The sequence below is a fragment of the Macaca mulatta genome, chromosome 2 (genome assembly GCF_049350105.2).
Source record: "Macaca mulatta isolate MMU2019108-1 chromosome 2, T2T-MMU8v2.0, whole genome shotgun sequence".
NCBI classification, from domain to species: domain Eukaryota; kingdom Metazoa; phylum Chordata; class Mammalia; order Primates; family Cercopithecidae; genus Macaca; species Macaca mulatta.
The window spans coordinates 60,583,298-60,603,786 of NC_133407.1; the positions used below are offsets into that span (position 1 = coordinate 60,583,298).

The 20,489-nt window shown below is 38.3% G+C and overlaps 1 protein-coding gene across 9 annotated transcripts in view; it reads right to left on the reverse strand.

Annotated features, from left to right (window-relative positions):
• The window catches only part of VEPH1 (ventricular zone expressed PH domain containing 1), a 265,267-nt gene that overhangs the window by 157,583 nt on the left and 87,195 nt on the right, over nt 1-20,489 (reverse strand). For 6 of the 9 annotated variants that reach the window (XR_013414535.1, XM_015131877.3, XM_077994168.1 and 3 more), the window contains one exon: nt 16,951-17,160. Coding sequence is in view for 8 of the 9 variants with exons in the window: in XM_015131877.3 (XP_014987363.2) it covers nt 16,951-17,160 (210 nt within the window). In the remaining variant the exon portion in view is untranslated. Of the gene's footprint in view, nt 1-4,693; nt 4,957-16,950; nt 17,161-20,489 lie in introns of those variants that run through there. The other 3 variants (XM_077994170.1, XM_077994171.1, XM_077994169.1) reach the window with 3 other exon arrangements.

Here is a 20,489-nt window from a genome sequence, read left to right on the forward strand (position 1 = left end):
TTATCCGTTCACTCTGATCATAGCTTCTTTTGCTGTGCAGAAGCTCTTTGATTAGATCCCATTTGTCAATTTTTGCTTTTGTTGAAATTGCTTTTGACATTTTCATCATGAAATCTTTGCCCATGACTATGTCCTGAATGATATTGCCTAGATTTTCTTCTAGGATTTTGATCATTTTGGGTTTTATATTTAAGTCTTTAATCCATCTTGAGTTAATTTTTGTATAAGGAAAGGGGCTAGTTTCAATTTTCTGCATATGGCTGGCCGCTTCTCCCAGAACCATGTATTAAATAGGGAATCTTTTCCCCACTGCTTGTTTTTGTCAGGTTTGTTGAAGATCAGATGGTTGTAGATGTGCAGTCTTATTTCTGAGATCCCTATTCTGTTCCCTTGGTCTATGTGTCTGTTTTTTGTACCAGTGCTCTGCTGTTTTGGTTACTGGAGTCTTGTAGTACAGTTTGAAGTTGGATAGCATGATTCCTCCAGCTATATTCTTTTTGTTTAGGATTGTCTTGGTTATATGGGCTCTCTTTTGGTTCCATATGAATTTTAAAGTAGTTTTTTCTAATTCTGTGAAGAATGTTAATGGTAGTTTAGTGGGAATAGCATTGAATCTATAAATTACTTTAGGCAGTATGGCCATTTTCACGATATTGATTCTTCCTGTCAATGACTGTGGAATGTTTTTTCATTTGTTTGTGTCCTCTCTGATTTCCTTGAACGGTGGTTTGTAGTTCTCTTTGAAGAGGCCCTTCACTTCCCTTGTTAACTGTATTCCTAGGTATTTTATTCTCTTTTTAGCAATTGTGAATAGGACTTCATTCATGATTTGGCACTCAGCTTCTCTATTGTTCTGTGTCACCAATTTTCTAATCATATTCCTTCCAAGTCCCTGACCATCCAGCCAAACCATTGGCTCAACCCATATATATAACTGCATGTCTGGCCACATCTCCTTTTAAGCAAAGTGCACAGCCATGTGCATTGCTTGAATTTCTCCCCATTGGGAAGATTTTCCTTTACCACTGTCCTTCAGGCATGTCCCAGAGATGTCCTGTAGTGCTGCAGCTGTCTGCTTTTGGTTGATGCCGCATATCGTGCAGAGCCATCTGTAAACCATGCCCTAGCGTCTTCCTCTGTTAACTGATCACAGGAAACTCCCCATGAGGCCATAGGTAGAGGCTGGGAGACAGAAGGCAGGGTAGCAGGAGTGGAGACCATGGGCATTTAAGCTACTTCTTCATGTAACTTACTTGTGTTCTCAGGACCTGCTCAACCCTGATCACATATACACCACTTCTATTTGATGATGGAATACTACAGTGCACGCCCAATTTTATGTCTTGATGGGTCAGAAAGCACCCAGTTCATGATAGGCAGTTCAGGTCACATAGAAACTTGGTGACCTGTAGTCAAATATTCAGTTTCTACCAAGGTCCAGTAGCAGGCCAAAGCTGTCTCTCAAAAGGAGTTATCAACCAGGAGTGGTGGCTCAAGCCTGTAATCCCAGCACTTTGGGAGGCCAAGGCAGGTGGATCATGCGGTCAGGAGATTGAGACCCTACTGGCCAATGTGGTGAAACACTGTTTCTACTGAAAATACAAAAATTAGCTGGGCCTGGTGGTGCATGCCGATAGTCCCAGCTACTCAGGAGGCTGAGGCAGGAGAACTGTTTGAACCCAGGAGGTGGAGGTTGCAGTGAGCCGAGATCGCGCCACTGTACTCCAGCCGGGCAACAGAGCAAGACTCAAAAAAAAAAAAAAAAAAAAAAGAAAAAAAAAGAAAAGGAGTTATCTACAGAAGATGGTAGGGCCTTGCTCTAGAATCCTAAAGGGCTCCACTATGATTCACCTATGAGGACCTGCCAAAGGCTCCCAACAGCATCCCAATCTGCTATTGATACCTCATGCACCACTAGATCTGCTGGGTCATACGGCTTGCACAGTAGCTTAGACCTGTTGCAGAGACTTCTGGTCTGGGCTCCACTCAAAACTATCTGCCTTTCAGGTCACTTGACAAATGGGTCAGAGCAACACACCCAAAAACAGTACTTTACCAGCCATCTAGGCATCCCTCAATCCAGTCAAGTTGACACCTAATATTGACCATCATAGGTTGTGAGAATTCAGTGAGTTGAAAAAAAGTGAGTTAAAAATTGCCTGTCATACAGAAATGTTAAATCAACATTAGTTATTATTACTTAAGTATCAAAAATCTTAAACATGAATGCAGAAATATTTGAATTATCACAAAAATGAAAACAAGCCATTTTAGAAGCTATATAGCCCTTTAATTTTTCCCAGTTAATTTATCTTGAGAATTGATAATGGTTGGGAAGTTCTAGAAATGTCCAACACCCCAAAACCAACTCAATATAAGCAAATGTGAGCCAGTATTTTGGTAACCTGCAAAAGACTTTACTTAGAATTGAAATATGTTCAACATTTCACCAAGAAAGCCAATTTCTCTTTTAAAAGCAGTTATGTGATTACATCAAAACACTATACAACTTAAAATTTTCTTTGTGACCTGAACCCAACTTTAGCTCATTATTTTAGATAATCTAGATATTTATATCATTTTCTCTTTGTAATTATTCCTCAATCTTTTTCAATCTTTTCCTATTTCTGAAGTAAAAATGTTACAGTCTTTTAAATTCTGCAAAAACTTGCTGTTATTGAAGTAGGGAAGCCAGTAAAGGTCAAGCTATCTAGTAATCTTTAAATTTCAAGATATTTTTACAATTAATAAATTTCATTCTTTAAAAATTATGCCACACAGACAAGAAAATGCTCTTTTAGCCTTAAAATATTAGCATAAAATACATGTAAAATGCTTGCCAAGAAAGTAGACATCAAATGTTAATCATATTCAAAAGCTTGTATAATCTTTTAACAGAACATCAAGAAGCAAGCTGCCTGAAATATTTTTTTGTGGAACAAAGGAGAAAATAAATAAATAAAAACTTTGTTAATCTCTCTCTTACGTACATAATTCTCCAACTTTGAGCTGATTTTTAGAATAGCATTACAAGTCACTTTCTTCAATTCTTTCTTTTATCTTTTGATTGTGTCTCAATTTTTCTGTATATCAACTTGGGGTAGTCGAATATATTTTTGTACCCATTGATTGAAAAAAACCCTATTAGAATTTAAACGTATTTACATATTTTAAATGATCATTTAGTCAATTGTAAAATGAATAAGTTTCCATTCTTCATTATTTTTGATTCAGGAACACATATTTTTTGTGTGCTCATGGGAGAGTAATAAATCATGCTTAGGAAAACAAAGCTGTCTGGGCAAAACAATTTTAAAAAATAAATCCCAGTAATAAAAGTTAAGAAACAGCTGATGAAAACAGATGTATTCTTTGTTTTATATGAATGTTACATTTTATATCATGTTAAAAATTAAGGATAAGTTGGATTTAGTTTAGGTCTATGCATTTGGCACAGAATGCTAAAGTAAACCCACCCTTGAGAAAAAAAGCAAGGTATAATTTTTTAATTATAAAACAATTATGGCTAAAGTTGAGTGTGGAACATAGTATATCTTTCTCAAAAAGATGTTTGAATGAAATTGACTTAGGATTTAAAATAGAAATCAGAGGATATGAGAGGTGGCTTAACTTTATGCTATGTTATTTGAGACAATAAATTATGTCTTTAGTTTGAATTTTTTAAAGGGCAGAAAACTTGACATGGTCTGTTGTCAAATACGTTTTTTTCAATTTCAAATTATTTTTCCCCAAATAGCATTCAATGTGGCCATGTCTGTGTTAAAAAACCCAAATCTCCCTCTATTTGTGCTAAGAGTTTATTTTTCAGCATTTTTTTGTTGTTGTTGCATTGACCCCCAAATAATTACAGAATCCTAAAGCTTATGGAAGTCTGTCTAATTTTAGCTTCAAACATAGTATTATTTTATGAATTGATAAAAGATTTAGAGGTTCTATAGTTTGGATTTACTCTCTAAAAACTAGGGGCTTGGGAACTTAAACTCTTAAAGGTAAATCTTTTGTGTGGGCTCAAGGGACCCAGAATGAATTATACTGAGCCACATTTTCCTCTCCCACCATGCCATAGTCCCCTCATGTAAATGACCTCTCATTGATTATCCTGAACAATGGCTCCACTATTTCTTTTGCTTCAATTAAACAAACTTTTTGAAAGACCATTGGGGACTTTAGAATTGAAACATTTCTAGAGAACTCAAAGAAGTAGCCCATCTTTAATTACACAATATCTGTTTAGTAAATGAGGTGCAATCTCTGAGTGAAAGAGAAAAGTAACCACAGGCCTTCTGGCCCAATCATGGAAATCATTTTGAAGAATGATGCCTATTATGGGTCCAAAAAGAAAAGAAAGAGAAATAAAAGGAGAGGCTGATTGTATTTGAACTTTTTGCCAGGAAAAAAGTATATGCTTTTAGCTCATTAGAAAAAGGAACAATATGGTAAGATTTAACTCAGTTGAACTATACATCAGTTACAATTGAACTTCCCATAATTTACTCATTACATGACATAATTTACTCATTAGATAATTAGATGCAAGGTGCCTATTTTTCTTTGCACCTACTTAGTTTCAAAACAAATAGCCAGGATGTTTTATTCATGGTAGTTGAGATGTAACACCCAAAATACAGGTTAGACAGAAAGATTTGGGCACTATTTCATTACTTATAGGGAAGAATGAAATGGAAAAATGCATTTTGCAAAAGTGTAAACCTTGCCTTGGGTTGGTGATTTCCTTAGCTAAGGAAACTTTGATATAGTAATAATTTATCTGGTACCTTACCCACCAATCCTTCCAACACTCCCTTTTTTAGTTCAAGGATTTTTCCTTGAGTTAATTTTCTTTTTTTTCTTTTCTTTTTTCTTTTTTTTCTTTTCTTTTTTCTTTTTTGGTTTCGCAGCAACTGTGATTTTCTTGTGAACTGCCTTAATTGCTTTCTAGAAGTAAGCAGAGAACGAACGAGTGAATAAATGAATGGAAGCAAATTTCAGTTAATAGAATGGGGTTGTGAAGATACCCCTGGTTAAGATGTCTGCAAAAGAAAAAGTCTGAAATATGCTTGCCTGGAGAAAAACCATCAGTTTCCAAATTCGTTTCCACTCATTTGTGAGCTCTCCTTTAGGTAAATGGTGGAAATAGAATAAAACAGTTTAGGACTTTAAATAGTGTTGTGTTGAGATCTTAAGCATGGTTTAATCTTGCCACTTTTCAATAGATGAACAGAAGAGTCACCTCACTGTATCTCTAGTGCCTATTATGTATATTGTATAGGATGCTAAAATCCATGCAACTTGCCTTTGAGGTTATTCTCACTTCATAAGATGAGTGAAGGTAGAATTGTTTCCTTCAGGGAACATTTGTAACTTTTGCTGTTGCTCCTCTATCACTCTCTTACCCCCCTTTATTTTGTATTTACTAGTCAAGAAGGAGTTGGTGGACAAACAGTGCTTTAGAAATGTGTTGCTGTCATGGAGAAGGTGGGCTCTGGAAACTCTTCTGGATGAAGAAAGGAAGATTTGAAGGAGATAGGAACCCTCATTGTGGGAGAATGCTGCCTACAGCTGAAGGAAGTTTGCCCTCTTAAAGCAGAAGGAAGCAGAAGGAAGAACTGGAGAAAATGTAGACAGGAGTAGGAGTTTAGTCTAATCCAGAGATTTAAAAAATCAATCACACATAGTAAATAAACATTTCAATGAAGCAAGATGGTTAGAAAGGTTTATTTTCTAATTTTCTGAGCGAATTGTTAGATGTTTAGACCTCTATAGGATCTATACTGCACTGAAGGTTGGGAAATATTATTACCCTTTCATTTACTCATCAACAGTTCTGGAAACATTTATTTTCTATTTATCTCATATTCATCAATCTTAAAAAGCAACAAATATTTCTTCATTTACTTTATTACTTAGCAAGAAATAAACTGATGTCAAAATATCCTCTCAGTGTAATTTCTTACATGTTATCTACATGAATACACATAGATAACAGCAACCATTCTGGTTAGTATTATGATCTATACCTGTGAACATTTTAGTGTGATAGTGTATTGCTGCTAAGCCAACTGTTAGATGCATATTTTCTTAGAGAACTTCAGCTCAGTTCATGTAAACCAGTACCAAGTTCCTAAGCCCTACTCACTACAAAATAAATTCAGGCTTAATTTTTTTGATAAATAATGAAGAAGGCTGAAATGTAAATATAATTCCAAGACAGTATAGTTAGTCATGGCTTTGCAACAAAATTCATCTACTTTCAAGTACTCTCTTCATATATTTTGAGAGTAAAATTGTTACACAATTTTACATCATAGTGATAATACCTTTGTGTCAAATCCTGCAGGGAGCCCTTGGAATACTTTCAGATCCTGCTTGAGCTACAAAAACATTGAATAACATTAAAAATAAAAACAAGAACTTAAGCAATAGAAAGACTTGTACATATCCTCCTGTGATATTCCATGTGAACCATTATTTAGGAACACCCTCTCCCTTTATACAGGAGGGGGATGGAGTGAGGAATTCTAAGAATATTACACAAAAGTGTCAAAGCATCACAATTTTTGCCTAGTAAAGGATCATTTTTTTTCTTCTATTTTATTGTGCCACTGGAGTGTAGTGGCACAATCATAGCTCACTACCTTGAACTCCTGGGCTCAAGTGAGTAAAGGATCATTTCTAAGTGAATAAAAAAGCCCCTTTTTATACCAGAGGGATTGAATTTTATTTAACTTTGCACTTGCATACAGTGCCTTGCATACAGCAGGTGTGTGATAAATATTCATAAACTGTATTATAGGTAATCCATGATATTTCCTGACTTCATGTATATACTGACATTGTCAAAGATTATGACTGTTAAAGGTTACTGATTATTTACATAAAAACAAGTGGGTCTTGCAAAGAAAATTGGGTATAGCAGTGTGTGTGTCTGGAAACGTATACACATCAAGCATGTATGTATATATGCGGGCATGTCTAGACTCCCTCAGGTTCTATAGCAGATAAATCCTGTAGGGCCTGGATCCTCAGGAGCAGTACTACTTACACTTTCATGTGCATATACACCATCTGGGCATCTTGTTAAATTATGGATTCTGATTTAAGTTTCTGAGTGATACTCAATGCTGCTGGTCTGGACACTTTGGGGACCATATGGCATGGAGACCGACAGATCCTGAAAAACAGTATCCATAACTGTTGACTGGAACCCAATGTCGATAGTTTTCCTGGCCTCCTCAAACACAACCTGCCATGTCATCAGATGCCATCTACTAGTACAAGACACCGATGGTCAGTCAAGTCCCAGTCTCTATGGAACAGTTAGTTGGCAAGTACCTGTGAGCCACCTGCTATGAGCTAATTACTTGGCGGAGGGGGAGTGGGGCTGTTGTGCCAGGGCCACAAGGAGGTGTAAGGTATGGTTCCTTCCTTCAGAATGCTTATGGCGGGTTGGGAGTGTGTGTATTCATGCACTAAATATATGAAAAGCAAATGCAACCAGAAAACAATCAGATGCTAAACCCTGTGTTGTAGATGTATGTTCTCAAATGTTCAGAGCAGGGCAGATTGCAATGGCTTGGGAAAGTTCTAGAAATGTCTTTGTCTTGGATTGGGGTTCCTAGGAACAGACAGACCCTGAGATGATTTAAGTGCAAATCATTTATTTGAAAACTTCAGGAAACCAATATTGGAATAGAAGAGTGAGAAAGAGAAGGGGAACAGTTCAAAAAGTAGCCAGGGAAATTCTAGGGAGAGTTTATTTCATTTGAGGGGTAAAGGAGTTTTGGAAGTTTACAAAACACCAACTCCCATCACTGGTTGTAGAAGCCATGGGACAGCATTCATTCCTCACATATGCATATGCCATGTGTGTTAGCAGAATGGTTTGTGAAGTTGGGGAAGCCACAGGCAAAGAAATGCAAATATTGGCTGTTGGAAATAGTCAGAAGTCAAGTGATTTCAGTCTGAGGGCTACAGGAAGGGCAAGGACCTGCTATCATCTTAAAAGAGCATCAGGATTTGAGCTGGAATTAGCAACTGCTTCGTCCTCTTCAACTCACCTGATGCCAGTGCCCAGTTGTCCTTTCTGGTGAATCTGAGATTTGTTCACTTGTTAGGCTCATGGCTAGAAAGGGCATTTACTAAGTGGTGGCTTCCTGCCTTTCTTGAGGCAGGCACCTACATCCTTCACAGACACCGGTGTAGGAAAGTCAGATCGTCCTTCTCTGGAAAGAGGAAGATCAAGTCTGTGGGGACCAGGCTGCCCATTTCTAGGGTTTGATCCTGGTCTCGCAGACACCCCTTCTATGTGCAGCCATGTCATGGGACTTGCCAAACTGACCCAGCTCACAGGGAACTGTAGGTCTTCTGTGGATTTGGTCAGTTGGCCCAAATTACAGTTGATAATTACAAGACATTGTTGAAAATTTTTGCAACATGTAACTTTTGTAACATTATTTACTACTCTGCATTTGCAAGTATTTTGGGAACCGTTTGTCCTTTCACCAGCTCTTTAGTTTCTTGGGAACACTAAGGTACATAGGATTACATTTACTTATCTTCACTATGAAGGGAAATAAAGTACTGTTCTTAGAATCAGCTGAGAGAAGGTAGAAAACAGGAACGATCTGCTAATCAATAAGGAGTTTTCATAATCTGACCCCAGCCCGCTGTCCAGCCACATCTCTCTCCCTCCCCTCCATTATTCATCCTAGGCTCCAAGCACCTGAAATCATTCATGGCTTCTAGAAGACTCAAGGCCTTTTCTGGGCTGATTGCCATTGAATGCGATGACTTCCCCATGGATACCTTCCTCCTCTTCCCCTGACATAACCCTATCGTCTTACAAGCCAAACTTATAATGCTCTCCTAAAACTCCCCCTCATGGGGTTAGTTCCTTCCTTCCTGGTCCAGTTCAAAATTCAATAACAGCAAGTACCAAATTAAATTCCAATTGTCTGTCTTTACATCTTCCTCATCCCCAATTGTGAGACCTCTAGGTCAGGGACCATGTCTTTCTCTCCTCTGTGTCCCCATCACCAGTACTGGGTCTTACAGTTAGAAAGAATCGGCAGCTCCACCCTAGATCACTGAGGGAGAGAGGATATGCAATATCAATACTCTTATTTGAAAGTATATTTTGTATGTACCCAAAATTTGCCTTTGTTTTCCTTATACTTTGTAAGAGGTTTATTATTAATATTATTTACAATTAACTTGTATCATTTTTAACAAACAATACAAACAAAAATAAAAACTGTCTTCACCTTGGAAAAAATCCTTCCCCAATTCATGACAATTTTATAATATTAGGTAGCAGCCACTGGTACCAACCAAGGCTTAAGAAAATATATCCCCAAAGTCATTGAACCTACCAAAATTTTAACTAAGTTTATCATCCCTGGAGAAATTATGCTTTTAAGTCACAGGTCCTTCCTTTTGTAGAATGGTCCCCAGATTTTTTTTAGTCTTGAATTATAATTTAAAGGTGTAAATCATCCACCCAGCTCCCATTTCTCAGGATGTTATTCAACAGCCAGGATGAGGACAGTAATGTGGTTCTCAGCTGCCTTTGTCATTCTTTTCCTTTTCCTCCTGAAAGTGTTTTTGTAGGCCTGCCGGATGTCACAGAAATGCAACCTGGGCAAGATGTGTGTCACTTCTTTACTTGAAAAGTGTCCATGACTCTGGGCCCAGAAAGGATGTAATGAACACGCCCTGGTGCTTGGCCAGCATATTCCAGCTAGTTAGAAAAACAAGGCAGAGGGCACAGGATTTAACACACACACAATGGCGGCGGCTGCACTCGGGGGCATGCCATTTGATTCTTCACAGATGTGGGCTATTGGTCTGTAGTGAAGGAAAAACAAGTGGCCATAGCATCCTTCCACATGCTGTGAGATCATTTGTAAAAAAATATTTAAAGCATCTCGCCTCTGTTTCCACCACTAGGTCTACTGCCTTGTAGATCTGGCACAGAGGAGGGGCATGGTGATGGAGTGCATGCTACATACTGGTATGTGCTTTCTAATGAGACCAGACCCTAAAGTAAAGTAAAGATGACTATTAAACTAAAATTTGTATCAGTTCACTTATTTGAGGCTTAAATATATGGAAAGATACATGAATTTAAGTTGGCCTCTCAAAAAAAAAAAAAATCAATGCCATTCCTAAAGTGTTCTCTTTTCCAAGTTGACCCATGTTAGGAAAGAGGGCTATAATAACGATAATACCCAACAAGTGAGCTGAGACCACTTGCATGGCTAAAAGAGTCTAATTAGGGAAGAAAATAATGAAAAAGTAAAACCCTCTAAAGTGGAAACAAACGTTCTATTTCAGTCCTCCATGGACAAGGAACATCAACCTAGTTTGGGTTTAACTTAAACCACTTCATATTTAGTTTAAGAGTTTTTTAAAAATTGCTGCAAACTTATTTGAGCTGTTTATATAGCTGGGGAGGTGGGGACCACCTACCCTTTATGGAAAGCAATGTACTTCCAGTGGCCCGAGAAAACCAGGCCTATTTTAAATTATGAAGTTTTACAAAATGAGGCTTTATTATTTTTGTTATCCTTATTTCTCCCATGAATGGTGGTCTGTGATACAAATGTAAAACAGATATACATTCCACCCCGAGGAATAAAAATCTACATACACCAGTTATTTCCTAAAAATGAAAAAATTGTGTAGCCAGCTATGCCTTCCCCCTTTAATGATACATGTAGTTGTCTACGGTGCCTCATTCCAATTCTGTCTTCTGATTTTGACTGGTCCCACATATGCCTACCCATTCAGCTGCTTTCCTTGGAGAAACAGAGGCAAGGTAAGCCATTTCCCTAGTTTTCATCTACCTAATTTCAGTCTGTTAGGGTCAAGTTTTAGCCTGTATACAAATAAATGCAATGAGAAAGCCTTGGACAATGGTGAGCAAAGTAATAAAGTGCTGACATTTATCAAATGTTTACTATTTGTTAAATACTGTTCCACATGGGTTAACTCATTAAATCCTCACAACAAACCTAAGAGGTGAATAATATTCCCATTTTACAGATGAGGAAACTGAGTCAAGAGAGGTGATGTAAGTTGCCCATAACTGGTGAGTAACTGAGTCAGGACTGAAATCAAGGCAGGCTGACTCTGAGCCCACCCTCTTAGTCACCACGTTATTTTGCCCTCCTCATAAGCAAATTAATTCATGTAATGGATTCTTGCACAGACAGTTCCTTGGTGGTGATCACTGCTCAGTCTACAGTGGTGAGTGCTCCTTCTTGGAGCTGTACTTCAACCAATTTGCAGCCTGCTGAGGCCTCATATATGAAAATCTCTTTATAATCCACTCAGAATCATCTTTCACTTATGTCACCTCCTAGCAGCCATTATGGATGGCCTTGGCTCATCACATATTTGTTGTATAATGACTCCATATTCCCCTGTCAACTTTATTCTCATCTTTTACCTGCTAGATATCAGAAATAGATTGTATAAGCTCAGAAATAAACAGCCCTCTCCACACTAATATTTCCTCCTCCTCTCTCTTAAGTTATAATTATGTCATCTAGAATAAGTAGACAGATACTTGATGGAATCAAAGTTCAAGTGAGAAATAAATCCTCAAATTATTAATTACCAGTACTCTCAAGTACTCATTTTGTCTTATGGCCACAGGTGAATTCAGATGGATTTGATAATATTTATTTCCTCTGGAAGCTGAGAGACATAGGGAGGAGAAAAAGACATGAACCTGCAAATTGCAGTATGACATAATTGAGATACAACCATGACACATTTGAGGTACAACCAAATTACTATGGAAGTATAGACTGGGAGTGACTAACTTTGTCTAAGGGGACTAGGAAGAACTCACAGAGGAGGCAACATTTGAGCTGGGTCATGTAAGATAAGTAGGAGAAGGGGGTAAAAACTATCCAGACAGAATAAGCTGTGAAGATCTCAATGTATGTCAGAGTAAAGGGTGTTCAGGGAAGGGTGTAAAATCCTGAATAGTCAGAATGTAGGGGAATGAAGTGGACTGCACAGGTAAGAGGTGAAGCTATAGAAGGAAGCTGGGGCCATGCCAAGGAGTTTGCATAATATCCCACAGGCAGTGGAAGAGACCACAGAAGACTTTGTGTGAGGAAGTACGATCACACTTGTATTTTTCCCTCTCTTGTTGGCCTCTCCAGCTAGGCAGGTTTTGTTTATTATATTGCTGCTGTTACTTTATTGCTGTTGGTTGAAATCCATCAAGCATTTATTAGTATGCCACACACAGGCACTGTGTTAAGTGTTTTATATAAATTGCTGGATGTATGTTTGGGGAATGAACCCTTAGGTGCTACTAAGAAGTCATTTCTGCTGTTGTCTGAAAGGTTTCTACTGCAACCTTCTCATTTGAGAAAGACAAAAGGACCCACGTATTTTTGCTGTGTTTTGGACATATTTAATCAAATACTATTTATTATTTATGAATTTACTTCAACTGAGCATATCAGAGAAATGGAGTAAATCCTGGCATTCTAAAGAACTGGATAGATCTTTACTGAAAGGTGTACCTCAAGGGCAACAATTGATCGGTTCTCCCAGAGGCAAATTTCTCTGCCCTGGTAGTGTTCTGTGAGTCATTCATGGCCTCCACAGTGACATAAGCACTATATGACTATTAAACATGGCTTTATTTAAGTTTGGGCAAAAAAAGATCCCTGAGTTAATCTGGGAGACAGAGAAAATAAGAATCTGTAGGATTTTGGTTTTTGTTTTATATATACAACTCTTCTCTGCCGAATGTAATACAGATGGAAAAATTGTGATGCTGCTATCAAGCTGTTGAAAACAGTCTGCTCACCCAGATGGGCGCTCATTTGAAAGACAGGCACACCCGGTCAGTTCCCAGTAGCCAGCCCTGCAGTTCTTACACCTGGCTTCATGCAAGCACAGAAGGTGAAGCCAATTAATAACTTGTATAATTCCAGGCTGTCTCTACTCCCATGGCCAAATTCTGGACTGAGGATTGCAAACCCTCAGGAGACTGTGCTCTTCTTAAAGATCAAACCATAGAGTTTGCTGGAAACCAGGAAACAAAGGAGGTATGCTCTGATCAGTCATAGATTGTATATTATATGCTCTGATCAGTCAGTATGCTCTGATCTGTCATAGATTGTATATTATAAAAGTTGGAGAAGGATCTCAAAGTTGAATTGGCTTTTCCATATTGCCAAAATCTTTTAAATCCTGGAAATAAAATTATCTGACAGTTTGAACCCCCAAAACCCAACTGAAAGGACTACTTTGGTGTCAAAGAGAAAAATTTCAAACGGAATCAATTTTTAGATGAGAACAGAATAGGATAAGGGACACGACCCTAGGGCTAGAGGTCACAAGGGTCCTGTGGCTGTCTTATAAGCATCCCAAAAATCCCCATGCCTCATATGGTTTCATGTTTCATTGTCTCCCCATAGACCAAGCTTTCCACATAGAAAGTGATGGGGCTTTTCCAGGGCAGTTTTTGCCTCTCTTTCTTTATTGATATTTCCTTTCACTTTGGTACCCAAGACTCCATACTGGGCATCTGCCTTCATGCCCACCTCTCAGTGTACCTCAGGAACTTCTTGTTTCATTTTGGAAAGAGGCTGGGTAGAGATATACATACGTGCATATCTTGCCTATTGTTTTTGGTTTTTAGAAATATTGCTCCACAAGGTTTTATTTAGAAAATTAGACAAATTTACTCAAATTACACTGTTACTAGCTGCTTAGATTACTACACTTATTCTTGGGACATCTGAACTTTAGCATTCCTTACAGCTAAAAGAACTTTCTTACAGTAATATTTCAGGCATTACACATAATCAAGAAAGAGCATTATTTCTGAGCAAAGGAGCCTGCCTGACATTTATAGGTAATTTTATTAGACTAAATAAAACGAAATAATGGAATCAAATAATATCAGACCATAAAGGAGGCAATCCAGTGTAAAGCTGCTAATTTTTACGGATGTGAAATGAACTGACCACCTGCAACAGCAACAGTTTTTTGTTTTTCATCATTCTTTCTGTCTTTTCCCCCTGTTTAACTGGGCATGGGGCCACCCAAAACCAGGCAACACGCTCCAGTCTCCCTTGCAGCTACATATGGTCATATTCAGCTTTATTCTATTTAGCTAATGGATTGTAAACAAAAGGTTGTGTTTGACAGCTTGGAAGATTCCTTCTCCCCTTCCCCCTTCCTGCTGGCTGAAAGACTGATGTGATGGGTGGAGACAGTGTCATCTTGGACCATGACACAGAAGCTATTGCTTTCTGGTGCACTCAGGAATGGTAGAGCAATAAGGTAGAAGGAGCCTGAGTCTCTGAAACATGGCACTCTAGAGAGATTGCCTTCTAGATTTCTTTAAGTGTAAGACAATCAGATATCTATCTTTGTTTAAGTTACTGTGGTTTTGGATTTTTGTGTTACTCTTAGCCAAGCCTACTCTAAGCTGCTATATCAATAGTCTAGAAAATTATTAAATTGATTAGCAATGGCTTGCTAGAGGAGGGCAGGATGATGGGTGATGGGCAAGGCCTGATTCTAAATCCAACAGAGAAAGCACTTTAAATATTCTCTGTCTGGAGTTCCCAAATACTGATCCACAAATAGCTGCATCAGAATTACCCTGACAGAGGTTCCCGTAAATCCAGACTTCTGGTTCTCTTTTCAGGAGATTATGACTTAGTAGGCATTCTATGGGGTCCAAGACTGACATTATTTTAAAGCTCCTCACATAACCCTGACATCCAGATACACTTGGTAACTATCTGATCTACAACTGTTCTCTGCTGTGGGTCTGGGGTGGGGGGTGAAACAGAACCACCAGAAAGATTTGTTTGTTTTGGGGAAAAAAGCAAACAAATTTGAATTCTGAAATAATTTATTCCTCAAGTTATTTAGACCCACCTCTCCTTCTCCTAGTACCCACTGACAGTCACACAAATGTCACCAAATGAACTGTTCTCTTTCAGGTTAGCCTTTGATATGGTTTGGATCTGTGTTGCACCCAAATCTCATGTCGAATTGTAATACTCAATGTTGGAGGTGAGGCCTGGTGGGAGGTGACTGGATCACAGGGGTGGATTTCCCCCTTGCTGCTGCTCTCATGAGAGTGAGTGAGTGCTCATGAGATCTGGCGCAGCACCTTCCCACTCTCTCTTCCTCCTGCTCTGGCCATGAGGTGCCTTCTTCCCCTCTGCCTTCCACCACGATTGTAGGTTTTCCTGAGGCCTCCCAAAAAGCTGAGCAGATGCCAGCATCATGCTTCCTGTTGCAGCCTTTGGAAGTGCAAGCCAATTAAGCCTCTTTTCTTTATAAATTACCCAGTCCCAGCTATTTCTTTATAGCAGTGCAAGAATAGATGGATACAGCCTTCGTTCAGACAAACTGACATTGACATAATTTGCATGTGGTTAGACTGCATGTGGCTACTGTTTTTTGTTTTTCACAGATTACATTTTCCATGGGAGTTTAGTCAACACCAATGTGCATTACTATACATTAATGAATCATTTCTGACAAAAAGAATTACCATGAAAATGCAGAAAGACTTTACTTTTTAAAGATTCCAGGGCCTCACACCTCAGAGGTTGAACTTTTTGGTCCTTGCAAAGATCTGCAAGGTCAGCAGATTCAGTTAAACAGCTGTCAGGCGAAGCTGGCCTAATAACACTCGGGCATACCAGTGGGTTCTCTTGGCAGAAAAGGTGACGGGCAGGGGAAAACATTAACAGAAGGCAGAGTGTGGCGAGACATTCCCAACAGCAGTGCACAGAAAGGGATTATACTAAGAGTACATCTACACCAGAGAAATCCCCTTTCAAGATCCATCCTCACGTTGACAGGTGCAGGCTTGGGAACTCAGTTCTCCTGCCCTCCTCTGGAAAGCTAGAGGAGAAAGAGCCTCGACCAGGAGGAAGCCAGGCAGGTCTCAAGGGGTTCACTATAACTCTGAGAAGAAATATAATCAAACAGCACCAAAGATGCGTTTTAAGACAAAATTCCAAAATGATGCTGAAGATACCAAAGATCTAATTCTAACTGGGTTACTAACTCAGTCTGAGTCTGGGTAAGTCACATAACGTTTCTGGTTTTAAATTTTATCTTATGCAGAATCAAGGGATTGAACTTAATGAACTATGAAATTCCTTTTAAAAGTTGGACAATTTTATATTTATTGAATAGCTAATTATATTATATATACATAGGTTCAAGGAAAAGCTCTCAGTCAATTATAGATTTGTTTTTATTTTAAAATATAAAAATCCTAAATCCCAACATAAAATCATCAGAGAGACATGCATGTCTTTGAAACCTGAATTTCTGAAAACTTTCTTAATTGCTTAATCCCCATAAACTCTGATGGCATCCTGTTGTCCCTACTGAAAGATGCCATTATGCAAATATTTAGCTTAGTACTTTTAAACATCCACAAACGTTTATTTCACTCTCCCAAATAACATCAGTCAGAGGACTGAAAACATTCTGAACCCAGGCACTTATTGACATGATAGCTACAGGCTCTCATTAAAGGGTAGTCTATGAAATCTAATTCTGTGCTTACTGATGGTCTCCTGGGTTAAGAGAAATTGCAACCTGAAATGAGATACAGCTCTTTTATTGGTTGTTGTTACTGCAAAGTGGTCTTGAATCTTTTGGTGCTCTCTCCATTTTAACCCTCCTTCTTCAGGTGACACAGCAGTAATAAAATACTCACTTCCTAAACCTTCCACATAACCCTGCTACTTGACTCACAGGCCATTGCCCATGTAAAAGGATTGAAAGATAAATTGGAACTCCCAGAAATCCCAGGAAATATTTGTATGTCATAGAGCTCTAATAGATTAAATAGGTTGGATTAAGCGCCAGTGCAATTCAGGGGAATGGAGAGAAAAAAACCAAACTTACTTCATCCACATGCCCAACAGTTCCATAAATCCTTGCCATCTGTCCAATGAGGTAGGGGAATCTCTCACCAATCTCTTTCAGCATTGGAAGAAAACCATTCAAAGCCACTGGCTCATAGCCTGCTATCTCTATTAGGATGCTTAGGATGATGTCATTATGGGTTGAATCCTTCAAATGCCCAATTAGGAAAGGAATACACTTCTGAACTACCTATAAAGAGAGAGGGGAGGAGGAGGGAAGAAAGAAGAAGGGAAAAAGAAAAGTTAATTAAGTTGCAATTAATTTTGAAAGCAAAATTTTTTTGTATTAAACCTGAACTCAACACATTCTGGGATTATTAACCTCATTGGTACTCAGGCAAATCTCCCAAGTTTAGAATTTAAAATTTACAATAAAATCTTCAGAGCCTTTAGTTCCTTTTTCTTTTAATCTGTGCCTTACTGTTGAAGAGTGAAGTTTAAAATAATGCTTCAGTGTTGCTATTCATAAGTCAAGTTTCGATGTGTTATTTCCTCATTGGGAATGGTACATTTCCTCCAACCACCATGAAAGCTGCAATTTAAAGGACAATTTAAGTAGGTAGGAGATCCTTGTTGACTTTAATCAAAGCCTTCAAAATGGAGAAATCCAGTTTAGAAATGTTTAATAAATAAAAATATGAAAGCAGAAAAGATCTCCCACATTTTCTTCAATTTTCCATTTTGATCACAAAAATGTAATAATAAGATAAAATTATTAAAGCAAAATGATTTATACCATAGTCTCATATCTTAATTTTTTTTCTTGACTCTTAATGCTTATATGAATGTAAAGGTGAAATTTATCCAAGAAAATGGAACTCTTTGGTGGAATAAAGACTCTATGTTAATATGTCACATACTGATAATGTAATGAATTGTTTTGTTTGCTAAAATAGAAGAATTAGAAAGGGAAACTTGTGGGAAGCTGAACAACGAAAGTGAAACAGATTTGCCCATCCATATTTCTGCTTTATTTGTTTCTTTTGTTTGTGTTTGATTTACTTTATTGATTTGTCATTTTTTGAGTAGGGTAGACTTTAAATGTAGCTTCCAGTATTAAAACCAAATCTGATACACAGCACCATCTGCCCAAAGTTGAACTCATAATCCACCCCCTGCCAAAAACCTGCTTCTCCCACCACCTCTTCTGGCTCTAAGTGCCTCCTTTTCCTATAAATTACACCATTATCCACCTGGCTACTCAAACTAGAAACTGTTTCTCCCTTACCAGCAGCTATTTTCCAAGCAATCACCAAGTCCTGTTGATTCCAATACCCAAGAATCCCACAGATTTGTCCACTCCTTTCTTTTTATATTCATCCATTCATTCACTCTTTCACAAATACTGACTGAGTCCTTCCTATTTGCAAGCTGTAGGTGATGGGGACAGCAATAAGTCTGACAAGATTCACTGTTTAGTAAAGGAGACATTCAGTAAAAGAAATAATCACATCAGAAATGAACAATTATAATTTTAATAAATCCCATGTAGGGAAAATGTAGGGCTCTGTGAGAGACTGTCCCAGGGCCCTAATTGAGGCAAAGGGTCAGGGAAGGTCTCTCTCAGGGGGACATGGAGCTGAGATCCCTGACCCAGGCATCCCACACATGGGTTATTCCAACAGCCTCCTAACAGGTCTCCCTGCCCTCAGTCTTGCCCGTCCAATCTCTTCTCAGATTTAGCCACAGTGGTGTTTTTTCCTGCCTTAAAACCCTACGGTCACTTGCCCTTTTTTTCATACCTGACTCCTATCCATCTTCCCACATTCAGTCCCTTGTCCACTTGGTCCACCTTCCCCAGTCCAGATTCCACTACCTATCGCACATCAACTATGATGAATTATTTTTTAAAATTCTTAACTTGAGAAATTTTCTTTTGCATCTTGGATTTTACTCATGTGATCTGTTCTGCCTGGAATTCATGTTGCCCCTATTTTGCTTGAGTAGCTCCTGATCATTCTTGAGGCCTCAGATGAACTATTATTTCCTTAAGAAACCTCCCTCAACTCCTCTCTTCTTCCTTCTCAGGCTATAGTGCCCTTGTGGAAGCTCCCACTGTACCCTAAATGGCCCTGAGCAGGTCCTTCACATGATTCCTTCTTACTGCTGCTCTAGACGCCTTTCAGGCTGGATTGAAAGCTCCACAAGGTTAAGCATCATCCCTATCTTGTACACCATTGGACACCTAATGCCTTACACAGAGCTTATCCGGAAGGTGAGTTAATAAGTTTTTGAGCAACAAATCAAAGGAAGATAAATCTAATTTGTATAGAGTGACATCTGAATAAAACATCTCCCCCACCCCATAGTAAAGAGTTGTACACAATGTTTAAACATATACTGTCATGTATTACTACAAAACAATTAACAAGAACATAAAAGAAGAAAGTTTCTAGATAATTAAAATTATCCTATATAGAGATTTAAACTTCAGATTCATATCCAGTACTTTTGGAGGAAAGAATAGGGCTAGATTCTGGTAAATAGCATATACGAATGCACAGTTCTAGAAATGCTGCCTGTGCATTAGGAAGCAATTGTATGTTCTTCAGGAGAAGCCATGCAAGGTCCCTGGCATATATGGCAGAAGTGTCAGCCAGCTGCTCCAGGTCAGGGCAACATACTTAACCTCATGTTTTTAGCAATGAAAAATGCTTGCACATTTCCTGCCCCATTCTATAAAGTTTCATTTCCCAGTCCTTACTCTTCAGGTCCTGTTTCCTGAACACCAAGGTCTTTGTGACATGTGCTTCTCTCATGCCACTTTTACTTTAAAATTTAAACTTCAGCAATACGTCCCAAGCTACATAGCATGGGTTTTAGCTGTTGTCCCATAAAGAACAATTAAGAAGGAAAGAAAAAGAAGAAGTGAAGGAAGGAAGGAAGAGAGAGGAAAGAAGAAAGAAAGAAAGAAAGAAAGAAAGAAAGAAAGAAAGAAAGAAAGAAAGAAAGAAAGAAAGAAAGAAGGAAGGAAGGAAGGAAATAAAGAAAGAAAGAAAGAAAGAAAGAAGGAGGGAGGAAGAAAGGAAGGAAGGAAGAAAGGAAAGGAAGGATGGAAGGAGGGACGGAAGAAAAAGAAAGAAAGAAAGAAAGAAGGAAAGAAAGAAAGAAAAGAAAAGAAAGAAGACAGAAAGAGAAAGAAAGATGCTCAAGGCAAATACATACACTTGGGCATAGTTGAATCCACAGAAAGAGCAAGGGAAGAGAAGCCCTGAACAATGTAAATTAAATAATAACAATTTTACAAATTCAACAAAAGTTGATATTTTTTACTCTGAATTCCGAATAGCCTAAAGTTTGTTACGATGATAGAAAAGATAGATATTTCTTGAAGTTTATCCACACATGAGAGACAAGTCTGCTTTGGGTTTTAGATAGATTATTCTTGGATTAGAAGGAATTTTATTTTCCAAACATAGGGCATTTCCTTAGGCTGGTGTCTTCAGTGCTTCCTCATTGAGAGCTGCCTGCCTGATGCAGGGAATGGTGGGCTTCAATGAGAGCCAAGTAGCCACTAAG